The 19,797-nt window shown below is 51.8% G+C and overlaps 1 protein-coding gene across 2 annotated transcripts; it reads right to left on the bottom strand.

Annotated features, from left to right (window-relative positions):
• Positions 1 to 520: 520 nt before the first annotated feature.
• ARHGAP25 (Rho GTPase activating protein 25) lies at positions 521 to 17,683 on the bottom strand. Of its 2 annotated transcripts, none has more exons than XM_074559115.1 (11): positions 16,777 to 17,683; positions 13,823 to 13,992; positions 12,661 to 12,748; positions 12,319 to 12,438; positions 11,423 to 11,630; positions 9,959 to 10,091; positions 9,280 to 9,353; positions 8,687 to 8,808; positions 7,376 to 7,560; positions 6,386 to 6,933; positions 521 to 5,949 (listed from the first exon to the last, which is right to left on the bottom strand). In XM_074559115.1, exons 1-11 carry the CDS (start codon positions 16,835 to 16,837, stop codon positions 5,739 to 5,741), a joined length of 1,920 nt encoding a protein of 639 aa, XP_074415216.1. In that variant the 5' UTR covers positions 16,838 to 17,683; the 3' UTR covers positions 521 to 5,738. The 2 variants fall into 2 exon arrangements, with proteins under 2 accessions (XP_074415216.1, XP_074415215.1); XM_074559114.1 differs by having other exon boundaries at positions 522 to 5,949; positions 6,386 to 6,948; positions 16,777 to 17,680.
• Between the last annotated feature and the right edge of the window lie 2,114 nt (positions 17,684 to 19,797).

The following is a 19,797-nucleotide window of genomic DNA, read 5'->3' as shown; positions in this document are numbered from 1 at the left end:
GGAACATTCAATATTAACATTGAGGGATATTCAATAATAACATTGAGGGATATTCAATATTAACACTGAGGAATATTCAATAATAACATTGAGGGATATTCAATATTAACATTGAGGAATATTCAATATTAACATTGAGGAATATTCAATACTAGCACTGAGGAATATTCAATATTAACATTGAGGAATATTCAATACTAACATTGAGGGATATTCAATATTAACATTGAGGGATATTCAATATTAACACTGAGGAATATTCAATACTAGCGCTGAGGAATATTCAATACTAGCACTGAGGAATATTCAATATTACCCCTGAGGAATATTCAATAATAACATTGAGGAATATTCAATATTAACATTGAGGAATATTCAATACTAACATTGAGGGATATTCAATATTAACATTGAGGGATATTCAATATTAACACTGAGGAATATTCAATATTAACACTGAGGAATATTCAATATTACCCCTGAGGAATATTCGATATTAACACTGAGGAATATTCAATATTAACACTGAGGAATATTCAATACTAGCACTGAGGAATATTTAATATTACCCCTGAGGAATATTCGATATTAACATCCTAAGGAGGCTGAAGGGCTGAGGGATGCTCCTGCAGCTCTCCAGCTCCCCAAAGTCCTTCAGCCCTGTGTGACTGAGCCTGTCCAGGCTGGGAGCTTCACATGGTGTTGAAAATGAATGTGTCGAGTTAAGTGAGAAGGTTTGGACGCAGGGTGGTCTCTGCAATCAGGTACAGTAGCTGGCTAGCAACAGCAGCTAAACAACAGCCCAGCCTGCCAGGGAGCTCAGGTTTATGTTGGCTTTGCTGTAGCAACTCCTTATCTGCCAGAGATTAGAGCAGTTCCCATCAGTTGTTGTGGGATTTGGTGGAATCCGTTTCCTGAGCTGTCACCAGGGCTGGTGGGGATGCAAAGCTCGGGGAGGGCAGAGCTGCAGCTCTGACCCAGCTCTGGCTGCTTTAGTATGGCCAGGTTGGAGCAAAATTTATGATAGAATTAGCTGGATTAAATAACTAATTGTGTTATTAAAATTTATACAATTTTATAACGTTTAGGTTAAAATTTGTTAAAATTTAGGTTAGGGGAAGGAATTGTTCCCTGTGAGGGGGATGAGGCCCTGGCACAGATGCCCACAGCAGCTGGGGCTGCCCCTGGATCCCTGGCAGTGCCCAAGGCCAGGCTGGGCAGGCTGGGAGCAGCCTGGGACAGTGGGAGGTGTCCCTGCCATGGCAGGGGTGGCACTGGGTGGCACTGGGTGGCACTGGGTGGCACTGGGTGGGCTTTGAGTCCCTCCTGTTGATCCACAGGAACGTGAGCCCACACTCCTGGAGCCCCAGGGGCTGATGCAGAGGCTGGAAAGGGTTGAAATTCTCCAATTTTGACTTTCAGCGGTTGGTTACTGCTAAAACAGACACAGAACAGCACCATGCAAACGCAGTCTGCAATCCCAGACATTCCCTGGAGCTTTGCACCAAGTTTGGTGTTATCCTGGCAGGGAATGAGCTCCCTCCTTTCCCCTCGGCATTTCTCGTTCTCTGCCCATCGGCAATTCACACCAGCAGCAACTTTGGCCCGATAATATTGATCGTGTGTCCTGTGCTTCCTCTGCGGGCCCTAATTAGTGCCTTGGAGATAATGAGCAGGGAGTGAAGGGCAGGGGAGCGGGGCTGCCCCTCTGCAGCCCTGACACTGCTCAGGGCACAGCACTAATGAGCTCCCAGAGCTGCATTAACCCTGCTCTGGCTCTCCTGGCCTTGCCCACAGCAGCCCCTGGGGACTGGGAGCCACTGGGACTCAGGAAAACCCCTGGGAATGAGGAAAATCCCTGGGAATGAGGAAAATCCCTGGGAATGAGGAATTGAGGTCTCTGCCCTCTGCCAGCTGCTCTCCTGCCATGCCCACCCTGCTCCTGCAGTATTGCTCCCATGGGTAACCCACCGTCCTCACCCACGGGCAAAGGCTCAGCTGCAATTTTACTTTTAAAAGCCATTTATTTTAAAAGCCATCTGCTTGTGAGTGAGCAGGAGCAGGTCAGCGTGGCTGACAGCAATTTAATCTGCATTTCCACAGCTCCCTGTGCCATCCCTGACCCCACAGCAATGCCTGTCCCCTGCCAGCAAGGGGACAGACCCAGCCCTGAGGAGATAATGAGTCTCTAAACACGTGTCCCACGTCTCCTGCAAAGTGTAAATGTGATTTATCCCCGTTTCACACTTTACAGAGCGTTCTTTCCCCTGGATAGGAGGGATACAGGAAGGGAGCAGCAGTTCCCAGCCCCCCAGTGAAACATCCCTTCCCAGGGTGTGACAACACTCCAGTTTCCAGTGGATGCTTTGACCTTTCGCTCCTCAGCGCTGTCTGGAGCTGCTGTGTTGGGAACAACTGTCCTTGGGGTGCTTGGCTGACCTCCTGACTCCTTTTGGAAAGGCATTTCCATGGAGCTCTCAGCACTTCAGACCAGCACCAGACCTTTAGTGGCATCAGAACTGTGGATGGATGTGAAGGGAACACTTGACAGCGCTCAGAAATCCATCCCTGGAGCTCCAGGCAGGACAGGCAGGGGAAAGGTGTCGCTGAAAAGGCTCCAAAGCCCCCGGTGGCCTCGGGGATGAGTGTGGATCTCACCCAGAGCACGTGGAGCTCAAGGGGAGCCTCTGGGCTGGAAGGCAGCCTGGGCCAGCCTTTATCAGGAGATGAGGAAGGAGAGGCTGCCAGGGAAAGCAGAGATTGACCCCTCACATGCTCGGGCGCAGCTGCCAGGCCAGGACTGAGCCGAGGGCAGAGCTGGCCCCGGCCCCCCTGGCTGGGGAAATCTCTGCTGGTGCAGATCACAGGAACCTGCCCTGTTCCCAGCCCTCATCGGGACATTGTGTGGAGAGGGCTGAAATATCACATCGTGGTGTTACGCCTGATAAAGCCAATTTTCACAGGCTGCTGATGGGCCCTCGGCCGCCCCGGGGTGCAGGGGGACCTTGGGGACAGGGCTCTGTGTGCAAAGGGCTTTTTGTGAGCTCGGGGTGTTTCCATCTCTGTTCACCTGGTGGATCTCTGCTCTTCCCAAAGGCTGAGCACACCCTGCAGTGCTGCAGAGGCAGCACCAGCTCTGCTCTGCCCCACAAACCCCACCCAAACCTCGGTGTTTATAATTATAAACCTTATTTATTGAGAACCCAGCACTGCTCGCGGGAATTACCTGCTGGGGAAGCTCTTGGAGAGAAGAGGGGGAGCTCCTGCTGCCCTTGGTGGGGAGATTTTGGCAGCGTGGACCCTCCAAAGTCAATGCAAGGAGTAAAATCCTCCAAGAACTGGAGCACAGCAGCACCCAGGGCCTGCTTGAACCTCCCAGCTCCTAAACTCGCAGGGTTTGGGTTTGGGATGAGGATTTTCTCCAAGGAAGAGCTCATTTGGACAACTCTTAGCCCCTGCTACCCCACGTGCTCTCTGGATCACCAGGACCCTCCTTTTTTCCAGGTTATTTTTCCTGCAGGCCACTGTGGCTTCATAAATCCTGGTGCTGCAGCAAGGTGGCAGGAAAACACAGGGAAAAGGGACGGAGGGACAGCTGCCAGCCTTTGGGACACTGTTCCCTGCCCACCTGGGTGAACAGCTGCTGGTACACCCAGCCTGGCGCGTTTTCTCCCCAAAACCAGCCTGGCCTGGGGGTCTCTTTCAGCTGCCACGTGAAGGAAGGGAGGATGAGCTGCATCGCTCTGGCATTCTGGGGAGAACAGCACGTTCCATGCTCTCGCTGCTCCTGGGGCCTGGAGGAGCCTCCTGACCACGGCCGGACACTTCCTGCACGTCCACCTCGCCTCCCCCTGCAGCGAGCGCCTCTGGGCAGCGGCCAGGCCGAAAAAGGAAACTCCTATCGTGCCAGAAACAAAACTTTGATAAATACGAGGGGATAAGTCACAATAAGCGTGACTGGCTCGGGATCCAAACACAGTAATGTGGGAAGGAAAGTTTTGTTTTCTTGCCCCTCGCGCCTACCCAGCCCTTGGACACAACAGAGTGAACTCCTAAATGAATTTATTTAGTGACTGCCTGAGGAGAGCAGAACAGACTTTCTGCTCTAGCACAAACAATGCAGTGAGGGGACTGAAAGGATGGCCTGGAAGGTGCCTTCCTTTCATCCCACACTGCACAATTTAACAGTTCTGGATGCATTGGGATCTGGGGTTAATTTGGAAAGCCATGTCACATTTAAAGGGAGGGGAAAATCCTCAGCCTGATCTCAGGGTTATCACCTTGCTAAAGCTCTTGTGTCCTCATGGTGCAGTGGTGAAAAATGTCAATTTTGGAGGTTTCCAAGCCTACAGGACAGGGCTGGAAAGGATCATTTTTCTCTGTGGTAGACAGTCTGTTGTGCATTCATACAGCAGGAGCAGCATCACCCTCTGCAGGGGATCCAGAGTCAATGCCCAAAACCTGCTGAGCTGAAAGGCCCTAAAACCCCCAAAACCGTGAGTTTATAATGCCCCCTGCCCCAGGAACAGGAGAGAGTCTCTGCTGCTCCCACCCCAAAGAACTTCCTGGCCTGGCTGCAGAAATGGAGGGAGGGAGGCAATGCAGCCTGGGCACCAGGCAGGTTTTGGGGATTCACGTTGTGGGGTCTCCAGCAGAAGGTGTCCAATGCAGAAAATCCAGAGCAGGCTCTGGGCTGAGCAGAGAGGACACCCAGCCCCTCACGGATGAAGAGGGAGCAGATTCACGGGTCTGGCATGGGCGGGCCATGGTTCTCTGTCTCTGGAAAAAGCTCCTTTGAAAGAAAAGAACTCCTCATGATCTCCCAGCAGCAGCTCAAGGTGCCCGTGGCTCTCTCCCCTCCAGCCCACCTGACCTCTGTTGGGAAGTCTCTCTGTCCCAGATGACCTCTGCAAACCCTGCAAATGTTAATGGGTGGAATATCTTCAAAGAGTGCCTCTGATCCTGCAGCCAGGGGCTGTTCTGCCTATCGCAGCGGAAGCGCAGGAATGCACAGTTTATTTTAAATAATGCACTTGTCCTAATGGTGGGGATTTCTGAGCCTCAGCCAAGCCTTTGCACGTCATTCCAGTCTGCTGTGAAGGATGATTGGCCTCTTCACACTTTTGATCTTTGCAGAAAGGAGCGTGTGGCATTTCCAGCCCAGATGTTCCCGATGCTGCACGGAGAAGTTCCTCCCTAAGGACTCACGCTCACATTGGTGAGGAGCCTCTTGCAGAGGTAAAAATTCAATAAACACTAAAACAGCTCTGTCAAGGTCATCTGAAATCACAGGAAAGACTCGTGAATGGCAGCTGTGAAATGGTGGCAGACACTGTGGAACCTCTGGTGTGAGAGTGGGGATCCAAGGATGTTTTCCTTGGGTATCTCAGACAGGCAGCTGGAGAAGGGACACTTCTGTTCCTCCTTCTGAAGGCACAATGGGTCCAGAGCCCAAACTTCTGAGTGCAATCCTGCCTGAGCAGCAGAAAGTGTCGGCCTGTTCTCCAGGTAACACGAGCAGCTATATAAATAAACACACCCAAATAAAGCTAAAGGATATTTCTGACATTTCCTGGTTCAGAGCACGAAGCAGCCTCTGAGCTCTGCTCTCCTTCCTCCCCCCTGGCCTGTGGGCAGGAGCAGGACCCTGCACAATACAAGTCCCTGGCTCTGAACCTGCAATTCCTGAGCATTCCTGCAGCTGCAGTTGGTGTCTGTGAACAGCTGGGTGTCTCCTCCTAGTTGGTTTTGGCACCAGTTTGACTCGTGGCTTTAGTTAAGTTTTTTATTTCCTCCTCGAGCATCCTGGTTTTCCTCTCCAGCTCCTCCCGCGAGTGCTCCGCGTTCTTCAGCCTCAGCTCCAGCTCCTCACTCCTCTTCCTCTCCTGCTCCAGCTCCTGGTTCAGCCTCACCACCTTGGCCCACACCTCGTAGTTCTCCTTCTGGAGGCTGCAAAGGGAAACAGAGCATGAAAGGATTGGATTGGATTGGGTTGGATTGGATTGGACTGGATTGGGTTGGATTGGATTGGGTTGGGTTGGATTGGATTGGGTTGGATTGGACTGGATTGGGTTGGGTTGGGTTGGATTGGATTGGGTTGGATTGGACTGGATTGGGTTGGGTTGGGTTGGGTTGGGTTGGACTGGACTGGGTTGGGTTGGATCGGATTGGATTGGGTTGGATTGGACTGGATTGGGTTGGATCAGATTGGATTGGAAAAGGGCTGGGAAATCATTTGGCTCTCAGCACCAAAACAAGCCAGAGGTGCTGCCCTGAGCCCTTCAGTGGCCACACAACTTCAATAAATCAATAAATGTGATCTGTGTCTATTGCTAATGGGATAATAATTGTTTGCTGTCTCAGCACGAGCTGCTCCTGCAGTTACCTTTCCACCTGCCCCTCGTAGTCACTCCTCTGCTCCTCCAAATCCTTCTCCAGCTTGTGGATCACGGCCTGCAGGGACTCCCTGCTGCCCTGCCCCGCTCTGGGCTCCTCAGCAGGGCTGCTGCTGGGGCTGCCGGGCTCCCTTGGCTCGTGGCAGGGGCTGAAGCAGGGCAGGAACTCCTTCTCGGAGGCGCTGCTGGCAGGGCTGGGGCTGGAGCCGCTGCCCTCCGCGCTCTCGGCCACGCTGCTGTCACAGCTCGCGGCCCTGTGCAGGTCCAGCAGCTTAAAGAGGTCGTGGGACAGGGTTCTCTTGTGTCCCTCACAGGGCAGGGGGCGTGGGCTGCTCTTCCAGAAGTCACTGGTGAGGACATCACTCCTGCCCTTGTCCCCGGGGGCTGCCAGGAAGGATTTCCTGCTGGGCAAAGTCTGGGTTCTTTTCCTTGGCTGGGTTTTCCACGTGCCCAGCGTGGCTGTGGGCTCTGAGTCCTCCCCAGGCACGCTCGAGGTGGCAGCTGGGCAAGGGCTGCTGCTGAAATTGGGGTGATCCCTCTGCAAAACAGAGCCCTGGGGCAGCCAGGGCACAGAGCTTTACAAGGGGCACACTGGAACATGCTGGCCACACTTTTCCATTAAAATCCACTTGGAACTGCACCAAATTTATCATTTTTGCAGGACTCCCTTTGAAGAAAAGCCTTTCACCCTCACTGCTTTCCCCTCACCAGCCTGAGCTGGAAAGGCTTCACATGCTCTGGCCAAAACGCTTTGGGAGTTTTCATATTCCCCAGAGCAGCAGATTTTCCACAGGAAAGTGGAAAGTTTATCTACATCATTTTCCTGATGTAAATATTCCAGGGGTGACAGACACAGCTTTTGAATCCAAAAATAGCAAATGCTTTTAGGGCTCCCTGACCTGTCAGAGCCTGCCACAATTAACCACACGTTTAATGAACGCAGGTTAATTAATTAATTTATTTAATGAACCCAGCCTTACCGTCTGCCTTGGGGTGGGGCCCCTGGGGTCCTCGGCAGCCCCCCAGCCCACGGAGCTGCGAGGGACAGGAGCTTTCTTCTCGTTTTTGGGGGCAGGCGGGGAGGGAGGCTCGTCCTTGGAGGGGGGGAAGAGCTTCTGGTGGTCGCTGATCATCACCATCATCACCCTCTGCACCTGGGGCGTGCCTGGGAGCAGAGAGCATCAGGGCAGGGCCAGGGACCCCCAGGGACCCCCCGGCACCCCAGGGGCTGCGCTGGCTCAAAGGGAGGTGGGGCAGAAAACCAGTGGGGTCATAAAGCAAAATGAAGTGAATGGAGTGAGTAAAAGTGTGGGAAATGGGTTTGTGGAAAATTCTCAATACCTGACAGAAGACTCACAGGGTGTACATCTATATACAAGCCTTAAGTGACTTAAAAATACCAAAAAATAAGACAAATCTTGAAAAAAATGTAACTGGAAATAAGTTTCAAGAAATAACCTTACAAATAAGATTAAATACTTTAAAAAAATAGAACTAAAAATATAAATAAATATTTAAATACATATATAACATAGATAAATATATATATCTATTTAGATATATATAAATATATATTTATATTTATTTAGATATAAATATAAAAATAGAACTAAAAAATAAAAAAATACTTTATAACAAGACCCACAAAAAGTCATTTTAAATTATTGACTTTAAACATTTACAACACAGTGTAACTAGAACTAATAAACCAAGAAACACTTAGAATACATTGTCATTAAAAAATAGCTAACTTCTAATTGTAATAACATAAATTGTAACATCTATATTATCTCACCCTTCGCATAAGACTAAAAATAGAATAAAAGTTTTTAAAACAACTCAGTTACCCCATCTCTAAGTAAAAAAAAAAAAAAAAAAAAAAATATATATATATATATATATATAAAATGCAGCATAAAAGTAAAGGGGCAGCCACATTTCCCTGAGTTTCCTCTGCTCCCCCAGAAAGGATTTTACACCTTCCTGCTCTGAGCAGCTCAGAGGTGACCTCAGCAATTCCCTGAGCCTGCTGAACTCCACGAGGGGAGTTTTTGTCACTTTGTCAGTTCCTGAGGGGGTTTTTGTCACCACAAACACATTTACAGCCCAACAGACACAGCTTCCCTCTGTGCCCTGGCACATTTCTGCCTTTCTTTCAGCTCCACCACAGAAAATCTTTAATTCGGAAGCTGTGGATGCCTCAAAATTGAAATATCCTCCAGGATATGAAGTTCCTCCATATGCCTCAAAATATTCCATATTCTCAAGGGTATGAAATTGCTCCCTTTTACCTCTCATGATGACTGCAGGGTCCTCCACCCTGGGCCTGATCAGGTTCACCCCCATCACTGTGGCCAGGTTGTCCACACTCATCTTGTTGACGCTGGAGTTGAGTTGGATTTCGTAGAGAAACCTGCCAGGATTCCACAGCGAATATTTCACATTTCAGAGGCGGGATCTGGCAAAAAATCCTGGTGAAAAAGTCCTGATTCCTCCTCCCAGCTCTTCCTCTCAGTCACAAGGACAGAAACCCTCAGGACTGAATAAATGAGGAGCTGCTCCCCTCGGAAACAGCCCAGCAAGGAAGGGAACCCCCTCCTCAAATCCCAGCCTGGTGAAACCTGGAGGTTTTGGTGCACAGGGCTTTTGTCCAGGAAAGCTACACCTGGTTTGAATTCCCAGGGATTTCTGGGTGACTTTGAGGGTGGGGATTCATGCTCAGACATTCCCGGGGGTTCATCCCAGGGGCTGGAATTCTGCTCTGCCCAAACCAGCACCTGGTGGCTCAAAGGGAAGCCGAGCACAGCTCGGGTAGGCTCTGCCCGGAGGGGCCATCCCTGGGGTGCCATTTCTGAGCTGCCCCCGGCCCGTGCAGGGCACTGACCTGCAGATGTAGCTCAGGAGGTTGTAGTTGTCTCTGGGGAGGAGGGACAGCTGCTTCAGGAGCTCCTGGTGGCCCTGTGCGGTGACAAACAGCTCCAGGAGGGTCCCCAGGAGCCAAGAACCGCTCCTGCTCACCCAGCCATGCCCGTGTGGGCTCTCCCCGTGTCCCCAGCCCTGGGACAGCTCCAAACACGCGTGGTGGCGCTCGGGGTGACCCTGGGGGGGTGGCTGATGATCTTGGGGATCTTCTCCAAACTCAGGTATTCTATGACTCTGGTGCTCCTGGTTTGCTGCCCTTGGAGCTCCATCTCTCCCTGGGATGTTCTGCAGGGCTCAGCAAGGAGGGGCAGCCCCAGCAGGAGCGGGGTCCCCCCAGCCCAGCCCAGCCCAGCCCGAGCTCTGGGAAGAGCTGATCCTGCCTCACCTCCTCCAGCATCCTGCGGACATTCAGGACATTTTTAACCCCAAAGAGAAGCAGAAATTGACGCTTTAAAATTCACAAACCCCTGAGGCCAAGCCGGGAAACTCCCACTGGCTTTGGGGGAGTTTTTCTTTTTAAATGTTTTCCCTTTTTCTCTCCCCAGATTCCAAAGCCTTGTTGAGCGCCCTGCGGCTCAGAGCGTGCCCTGGCTCTACAACTGATTTTAAGGCTGGGAAGAGGAAAACAAAAGCAGCTGTACCTTTGTCTCGTCAGCCTCCAGAGCCTGCCCACAGAGCAGGAAATCCTCGTACTGCGGCCAGGGCACCACGGGCTCGGGCAGCTCCCGCAGGTACAGCTTGAGCAGGGAGGCCACGGTGTGGACATCGGTGTCCCTGCAGGGAGCAAGGGACACTCAGAGCCAGCAGGGACGGCTGGGCACTGCCTCAGCCTCCCTGCCCTGCTTGGGGAGCCTGAAATCTCTTTTCTTCACCCACATTTAGCCTCCACCTCCCTGCCCTGCTTGGGGAGCCTAAAATCTCTTTTCTTCACCCACGTTTAGCCTCCACCTCCCTGCCCTGCTTGGAGAACCTAAAATCTCTTTTCTTCACCCACGTTTAGCCAGTGGGAGCTGCAGTTCTGGAGCACCACCCTGGCTCTTGTCCCTGCATTCACAGAAGTGGAGAACCAAGGAAAAGGGAGCAAAACCCTTCTCCCATTCCAAGTTAAACTCTTCTGGAAGGTTCCTGCTGGATCCTCTCTCCTCCTCGACCCCTTCTGGAGGGTTCCTGATGGATCCTCTCTTCCTTGATCCCTTCTGGAAGGTTCCTGCTGGATCCTCTCTCCTCCTCGACCCCTTCTGGAGGGTTCCTGATGGATCGTCTCCTCCTCAAGCCCCTCTGGAAGGTTCCTGCTGTGTATTCTCTTCTTTGAGCCCTTCTGGAAGGTTCCTGATGGATCCCCTCTCTTCCTCAGGCCTTTCTGAATTCTTTCTCCTCCCCAACCCCTTCTGGAGGGTTCCTGATGGATCCCCTCTCCTCCTCATACCCCTCTGGAAGGTTCCTGCTGGATGCCCTCCTCCCCAAGCCCTTCTGGAAGGTTCCTGCTGGATCCCATCTCCTCCCCAAGCCCTTCTGGAAGGTCCTGATGGATCCCCTCTCTTCTTCAAGCCCTTCTGAATTCTTTCTCCTCCCCAAGCCCTTCTGGAAGGTTCCTGCTGGATCCCTTCTTCTCCTCACACCCCTCTGGAAGGTTCCTGCTGGATGCCCTCCTCCCTGAGCCCTTCTGGAAGGTTTCTGATGCATCCCCTCCTCCTCGAGCCCTTCTGGAAGGTTCCTGCTGGATCCCATCTCCTCCTAAAGCCCTTCTAGAAGGTCCTGATGGATCCCCTCTCTTCTTCAAGCCCTTCTGAATTCTTTCTCCTCCCCAAGCCTGATGGATCCTCTCCTCCTTGATCCCTTCTGGAAGGTTCCTGCTGGATCCCATCTCCTCCTCAAGCCCTTCTGGAAGGTTCCTGTTGGATGCCCTCCTCCCCAAGCCCTTCTGGAAGGTTTCTGATGCATCCCCTCCTCCCCAAGCCCTTCTGGAGGGTTCCTGCTGGATGCCATCTCCTCCTAAAACCCTTCTGGGTGGTTCCTGCTGGACCCCCTCTCCCCCCACACCCCTCTGGAGGGTTCCTCGTTCCCGCAGGGCTCAGGGTGGCCCTGGGAGGGGGCAGCAGTGTCACCTGCTGAAGGAGGGTCTCTCCCCGGCGTCGAAGGCGTCGCGCAGCTGCCGCACCAGGCTGTCCTGGCCGGGCAGGCGGAAGATCCCCTCCTCGGCCACGCCGTGCTCCAGGATGAACTCGGCGCTCTTCTGCACCACCATGGGCACCAGCTGCTGCCCAAACCTCTGCTCCTGGGCCATGGTGTGTGCCAGGCACTGCCCGAACACCCCTGGGGACACCGGGCACGGCTCAGGTGTGGCTCTGGGCTTTCCACACTCTGGGCTGCTACAGAACCCTGAACTTCACACGAAGCGTCTGCAGCTCTCCTTGTGGCATTCACAGGGGTGGAGAACCAAGGAAAAGGGAGAAAAACCCTTCTCCTGTCTCCCGTTCCAAGTAAACCCTTCTCCCACCTCCCATTCCAAGCAAAACCTTTCTCCCACCTCCCATTCCAAGCAAAACCTTTCTCCCACCTCCCATTCCAAGCAAAACCCTTCTCCCATTCCAAGTAAACCCTTCTCCCATCTCCCATTCCAAGCAAAACCTTTCTCCCACCTCCCAGCTCAGACAAACCCATCCCTTTCCAGCCCAGAAAAATGGGGGCAGAAAGGATGGAATGCACAGAACCCACAGAACCCACAGAAATCACAGGAAGGATGGGCTGGGCAAGAAAAGGCAGGGGGAAAGCAAAGTGAGGAGACTGGCAGGTAAAAAACAACATTTTTTCAGGGCTTTATCCCTGAATGGGAGTTTTTCTCAAGAACATTTTTAGGGTGAGAAAGGAGTTTGAAGAGGAAGATGAAGGCAGCCAGGAAATGTCCATCCTTGGCTCTCCTCAGCACCGCAGCCCCATTTTCAGGGATTTCTGAGCCAAACCCGCCCAGGTGCATTCCCAGGACAGAAATTCCCCTTTGTACCTCCCGAGGCCGAGCCCAGCGCCCTCCGCAGGGATTTCACCCACTCCTCCAGCTCCGCCTGCGAGCTGGCCATGAGCACGCAGGGCTCGTGCCCCGCCCGCGGCTGCTCGCCGGGAGCCCCTGCGGAACAGAAATACAGTGACTGGGCAGGAAAACACATTTATGGCCAGAAAATACTCATTTACTGGGCAGAAAATACCCACATTGACAGAGTAGAAAATACTCATTTATAGGGCAGAAAATACTCATTTATAGAGCAGAAAAATCACATTTACAGGGCAGAATATACTCGTTTACAGAGCAGAAAATACACATTTACAGAGCAGAGTGGGGTGTCCTCACCCGGGATGATCTCAAAGATGAATTTCCCTCCTTCCTCGGGGTTGGTGGTCAGCACGTTGATGGAGCTGCCCTGGAGAGCCAGGCAGCCCTAGGAGAGAGCAGAGCCCTGAGTTTATACACATATATATGTAAAATAATTTTATATAAATTCTTGTGTATATATATATACAGATATATTAGTGTATATATATATATATATATATATATATATACAGATATATTTATATATATATATAGAGAGAGAGACTCATGTATATATATTTATATATATATACAGATATATTTTTGTATATATACACAGGTGTATTTGTGGAGATGCACTGCAGGGATTTTAAAGCAGTAAGGGCACTTGGAAAATGCCACTTTTCCCACTGAAGCGATTCTCATCAGGAGAAAACCGCTTCTTTTTGCTCTTCCCTATTTTTATCTCACTTCTCATCTCCTTTAGCCCTTGTTGGGAGTGGAAGAAGAGAGAACAACAGAGAATGGACTTGGGAAATAATATTATTATTATTGTTACTTTTTACATTTTGTAACAGGAACAGCTTTTCCAGCAGAGGGAACTTTTACCAGGAATTTTTCCAAAGGAGAAAAAGGTGGTGAGTACTCTAAAAGCGAGTTACGGCATGGAGAAAATGGTGGGAAAATAGATAATAAAATAAAATACAATAAAATACAATAAAATACAATACAATACAATAAAATAAAATAAAATAAAATAAAATAAAATAAAATAAAATAAAATAAAATAAAATAAAATAAAAATCTATTATACAAAATAAAATATAAAATAAAATAAAATAAAATAAAATAAAATAAAATAAAATAAAATAAAATAAAATAAATAATAAAGTAAATAATAAAGTAAAATGAAGAAAAATAAAGTTAAAATCTCAAATAAAAAATAAAATTAAATTAAATATAAAATAAAGTAAAAACTAAAATACAAATTAAAATAAAATTAAATATAAAATAAAGTAGAATAAAATCTAAACTGTAAAATACAATATAATATTAATAAAATAAAATAAAATAAAATAAAATAAAATAAAATAAAATAAAATAAAATAAAATAAAATAAAATAAAATACATTTAATGGAATCATGGGATCCCAGAATGGTTTGGGTGGGAAAAGCCCCTCCAGTGCCACCCCAGCCCCACCTGCGGCTTGGCCTCGTCCTCGTCCTTGTAGTAGAGCAGCTGCTGCCCGCGGAGCACGAAGAAGCGCAGCTGCCAGTTCTTCACGATGGAGCGCTGCTTGCGCAGCCAGCCCAGCTTGTCCGGCCGCGGCAGCGCCGCGGGATCCGCGGTCATCACGCTGCGGGAACGGGCTGGGGACACACGGACAGAGTGAGGACAGAGGGACGCAGGCTGGGGACAGAGGGACACGGGTGTGGGGACACAGGGACAGGAGTGTGGGGACACAGGGACAGGAGTGTGGGGACAGAGGGGTCACTGTATGGGGACACTGGGTATGGGGACAGAAGGACACGGGTGTGGGGACAGAGGGACACCAGCTGTGGACACACCAACAGGAGTGTGGGGACAGGGACAGCGGTGTGGGGACACTGGGTATGGGGACAGAGGGACAAGGGTGTGGGGACAGGATATGGTAGAGGGGACACGGGAACACGGTAGTGGGGACACAGGACACAGATGTGGGGACACGGGATATGGGGACAGGGGACACAGGGGACAGGGACACAGCAACAGGGGAGTGGGGACACAGGGACACTGGGTATCGGGACAGAGGAACACGAGTCGGGACACAGGGACACAGAATGGGGACACAGGGACACAGAGTGGGGACAGAAGGACACAGAGCGGGGACAGAAGGACACAGAGCGGGGACACAGAGCGGGGACAGAAGGACACAGAGTGGGGACACAGGGACACAGAATGGGGACAGAAGGACACAGAGTGGGGACAGAGGGACACAGAGTGGGGACACAGAGCGGGGACAGAAGGACACAGTGGGGACACAGGGACACGGGCAGGCTCTGGGCCCCACTCTGCCGAGCCCCAGCCCCGTTTGCAGAGGAAGTGGCTGCAGCGGCTGCCAGGCTGAGCTTCCTTTTGCCTGCGTGGGAGCAGCTGCCTCCCAGTGAGAGCAGCACCATTGCTGGGGGGATTTTTGGGGTTATTTTCATGGAGTGGGGGGGTTCTGCACCCTCCCCGGGGCAGCAGCCACAGCAGAGTGACCCCAAGGCTCTGGAGGTCCCCGTTCTGCTCTGGGGTGGCCCCAGTGGGGCAGAACTCACATTTGTGGGGCTGGAAAATCTCCAGGCATGGGTTGGGCACTGGGCAGAGCAGTGTCCCTGTGCCCTGTTTGTGTGGCTCCGCTGGTGGCACGGCCCTGCCAGGATCATTCCCAGGGGGATTTTTGCCTCTGCAGCCCCCCAGAGCCAGCCCAGCTGGGCAGAGTTTGCATTTTTGGCTGCAAGGCCAGAATAAAGCCATGACTGCAGGGAATGGGGCTGCACCTGGTGATTTCCTGAGCCGGAGAACCCTCAGGGTTCCAATGTTCACCTCAGGGCTGTCCCCACGTCCCCTCCCAAAATCCCCCCCCAGGGCAAGGAGCCCCTTTGGGGAGCCCCCCAAGCGTTTCCTGCCCCAACGGCCTCCAGGGTTGGGCATTTCCTCCAAAACCTCCTCCCCCAGCAGGGAGAGCTGCCCCAAAACCAGGAGGGGAGGAGAGGCCACAGGGCCACCACTGGCCTGGGCCGGAGCCCCCCTGGCACCCCCATTGCTGGGGAACTGCAATAAAAACACAATAAAAGGGGTTTCACCGGGGAGTTTCTGTTTCACTGAAATCAATTTCTCTGCAGTTCTCCAAAGGCTGCCCCAGGCAGGGCTGGGGGAGCAGGGGAAGTGTCCCCAGGCCACGAGGAGCCAGGGAGGGCAGTGGCAATCTGCAAACATTGCAAACATTTGCAAATGTGACTTTCACATTTCTGCAAATGAAGCCACAGCAGCCCCGGAGACAGCGCAAACACACAAAGCCACAGAGAGTCACACAACAATTCACACAAAGTCAAACTCACACAAAAACTCACACAAACTCACACACAAACTCACACAATGTCACAAGAACTCACACAAACTCACACAGTCATGCTCACCCAGCAGCTGGAAGCTGCAGAAAGCACCAGGGGTTTCACCACAAGCCAAACCCAGCCCCAGGGTGGATTTTTGGATGGCCTGGGCTCAGGCTGGGCTCTGCAGCCCCTCACTGACCACATCCTCAGCCCTAAATCCCCTCCCTGACCACCCCATCATCATCACCCCTAAATCCCCTGTTCCCTCCAGCCTGGGCCTGAGCCTTTGTGCCACAGAAGGGAACTGGGTGGTTTAAATCCCCCCAAACTCGGGTTTTGGGGGGCAGCAGCCCCATCTCCCTGCTCCCCAGCATCCCTCGCTGATAAATCTGCAAATCACTTCTTGGAAATCATCTGCAGATCATCTGCTCTGTCTCTAAAGTGGCACCGGGGGCCACTGAGCCAAAATCTCAGCTGGGCTCAGGCCCAGGGCCCCCCCAGGCCTGTCCAGGCCCTGCAGACATGGAGGGGCACCAAGGAACCCTCATGGAGGAACGCTCATGGAGAAACCCTCACCAAGGAGCCCTCACTGAGGAGCCCTCATAGAGGAGCTCTCACCAAGGAACCCTCATGGAAGAGCCTTCACCAAGGAGCCCTCACCAAGGAACTTTCACGGAGGAATCCTTATGGAGGAGCCCTCATAGAAGAGCCCTGACCGAGGAACTCTCACCAAGGAGCCCTCACGGAGGAGCCCTCACCGAGGAACCCTCATGGAAGGTCCTTCACCAAGGAACCCTCATGGAGGAACCCTCATAGAACTGCCCTGATCGAGGAACTCTCACCAAGGAGCCCTCACGGAGGGGCACCAAGGAGCCCTGACAGAGGGGCCCTCATGGAGGAGCCCTCACAAAGGAACCCTCACCAAGGAACCCTCACGGAGGAACCCTCATGGAAGAGCCTTCACCAAGGAACCATCATGGAGGAACCCTTATGGAGGAACCCTTATGGAGGAACCCTCACGGAGGGGCACCAAGGAACCCTCATGGAGGAACCCTCACGGAAGAGCCCTCACGGTACCTATTTTCGCAGCGTCCATCTTCAGGTTGAAATCCCAGTTCCGTGGCAGCTTGAGGGACATGCTGGATCAGGAAAGTTCTTGTTTTTCTCTTTCCTCAAGGTGAGCTTGTTTAGGAGAAGGGCTGGAACCAAGCCCTGACGGTCCCGTGGGGGTCCCCCCACCAAGAGCAGCGGCTCGGCGACGCTTGGTTTGCCAGCGAGCTTCCTGCCTCCGAGAGCAGCCAAAACCCCATAAAAGTCCTTTCCTGCCCTGCTTTCCTGCCCAGCTCCGGCTTGCCCAGCCGCGCTCCCCGCTGGTGCCAGCCCTGGTGCCCCTGTCCCCTGCCCAGGCCCGGGGCCGCCAGCCCAGCCCGGGGCCGCTCCCCGGGCGCCGCTCGGGGCATTTGAGGAAGTGCTGTCTGTCAGCAGCTCTGCGTGGGCTCCTGGAGCTCCGAGCGCTGCCCCGCGCGGGAACAGCCCAGCCCGGGGCCCTGGGGGTGCCCTGGGGAGGGGCAGAGCTCGGGGTGAGCCCAGGGTGGCGCCCGGGCCTGGCCTGGGCATCCCCAGGTGGCACCGGGGGTTTGGGTTTGGCTTTGCCTTGGCAGCCAAATGGGGATGGAACGGGGAGGAAAGGACGTGGAAGGCAGAGGGTGAGCACCAAGGGGTGGTGGGGATGTGGAGAGGGTGGGAGGGAGCTCAAAGCCCAGGCAGTGCCACCCCTGCCATGGGGGACACCTGCCAATGTCCCAGGGGGATCCAGCCTGGCCTTGGGCACTGCCAGGGCTGCTGTGGGCACCTCTGCCAGGGCTGCCCACCCTCCCAGGAACAACTCCTTTTTCATTTTAATATTATTTAAAATGGCTTAATTTTAATGTTTTGTTTTAATTTAAATTATTTTAATTTTAATATTTTAATTTTAATTTTCAATTTAATTTTTAAAAATATTTTAAAGTGTTTAATTTAAATGTTTTTATTTTAATTTTATTTAATTTAATAAAAATATTTAATTTTTATTTTCATTTTAAATTTAATTTTACTTTTTTTTTAATTTGAATTTTCATTTTCACTTTTAAATTTTTATTTTCATTTTTTGTTTTAATTTTCAATTTTAATTTTACTTTTTATTTTTTTAATTTGAATTTTTGTTTTCATTTTTCAATTTTTATTTTCATTTTAAATTTCATTTTTATTTTTTTGTTTTTTAATTTTAATTTTAAAATTTTAATTAGAACTCTGAAGGAGCTGCACATTTTGCTCCCTTTTTCCTCAGCCAGGCTCTAGAGCAGCCTTTTCTCAGCTGTGTCATGGGCAGGATGTCACGAGGCCTGAACGGAAACTCTGCCTAAACCCAGGGCTGGGCTCAGCCCAGGCTGGGCCCAGCAGAGCCCAGAGCTCAGCCCAGGCTCCCCAAACCTGCCCTGGGACACCCTGGGACCCCCAGCTTGGGCAAGGAGAACAGCAGCATTCCCTCTGGAAATCTGCATTTTTCCAGCTCTAAAAATGCAGATTAAATTGGCACAGGATGGGGGGAAAGCAGGGGGAATCTGCATTTTTCCAGAATATTGAATATTGTTGATTATTGAATATTGCTGACTATTTTTCTCCAGGAAATCCCTCAGGAAGGAGAGCCCAGGGCAGGGAATAGGGAATGGGAGTTTGGAAATGGTGGCGCACCCACGGCGCTGAATGAAACTCCCCCCCCAGGTAATGGAATTTATATTTATTTAACAGTAACATACAGTATATAAATAGGGTAAATACTTTAAAATATACAATATTTCACATTCGAACATTCGGTCAAAGGAAGGCAACTCTACGTGTGCAGCTAGAACTGGAACCAAAACCAAAGCACAGGGAAAGAACAGCCAGGGCTGGAGAGCAGGGGCTGCACGGGAGCACAGAGCTGCCATGGGGCTGCCACGGGGCCTTGGGGACACAGCTGTGCCCTGGAGGGTGACATCCCCTGGAGGTGACATCCCCTGGAGGTGACATCCCCTGGAGGGTGACATTCCCTGGAGGTGACATTCCCTGGAGGTGACATTCCCTGGAGGTGACATTCCCGGGAGGGTGACATTCCCTGGAGGTGACATTCCCTGGGATGTGACATCCCCTGGAGGTGACATCCCCTGGAGGTGACATTCCCTGGAGGGTGACATTCCCTGGAGGGTGACATTCCCTGGGATGTGACATTCCCTGGAGGGTGACATCCCCTGGAGGGTGACATTCCCTGGAGGGTGACATTCCCTGGGATGTGACATCCCCTGGAGGTGACATTCCCTGGAGGGTGACATTCCCTGGAGGGTGACATTCCCTGGGATGTGACATTCCCTGGAGGTGACATCCCCTGGAGGGTGACATTCCCTGGAGGGTGACATTCCCTGGAGGTGACATTCCCTGGGATGTGACATTCCCTGGGATGCGACATCCCCTGGAGGGTGACATTCCCTGGGATGTGACATTCCCTGGGATGTGACATTCCCTGGAGGTGACATCCCCTGGAGGGTGACATTCCCTGGAGGGTGACATTCCCTGGAGGTGACATTCCCTGGAGGTGACATTCCCTGGGATGTGACATTCCCTGGGATGCGACATTCCCTGGGATGCGACATTCCCTGGGATGTGACATTCCCTGGAGGGTGACATCCCCTGGGATGTGACATTCCCTGGAGGGTGACATTCCCTGGGATGTGACATTCCCTGGAGGGTGACATTCCCTGGGATGCGACATTCCCTGGGATGTGACATTCCCTGGGATGTGACATTCCCTGGAGGTGACATTCCCTGGGATGTGACATTCCCTGGAGGTGACATTCCCTGGGATGCGACATTCCCTGGGATGTGACATTCCCTGGAGGGTGACATTCCCTGGGATGCGACATTCCCTGGGATGTGACATTCCCTGGAGGTGACATTCCCTGGGATGTGACATTCCCTGGGATGCGACATTCCCTGGGATGCGACATTCCCTGGAGGTGACATCCCCTGGAGGTGACATTCCCTGGGATGTGACATTCCCTGGAGGTGACATTCCCTGGGAGGGTG

Source organism: Zonotrichia albicollis, chromosome 26 (genome assembly GCF_047830755.1).
Source record: "Zonotrichia albicollis isolate bZonAlb1 chromosome 26, bZonAlb1.hap1, whole genome shotgun sequence".
In the NCBI taxonomy this organism is placed as follows: domain Eukaryota; kingdom Metazoa; phylum Chordata; class Aves; order Passeriformes; family Passerellidae; genus Zonotrichia; species Zonotrichia albicollis.
The sequence above is the reverse complement of the archived record's forward strand: the minus strand, read 5'-3'. Positions and strand labels throughout refer to the sequence as shown.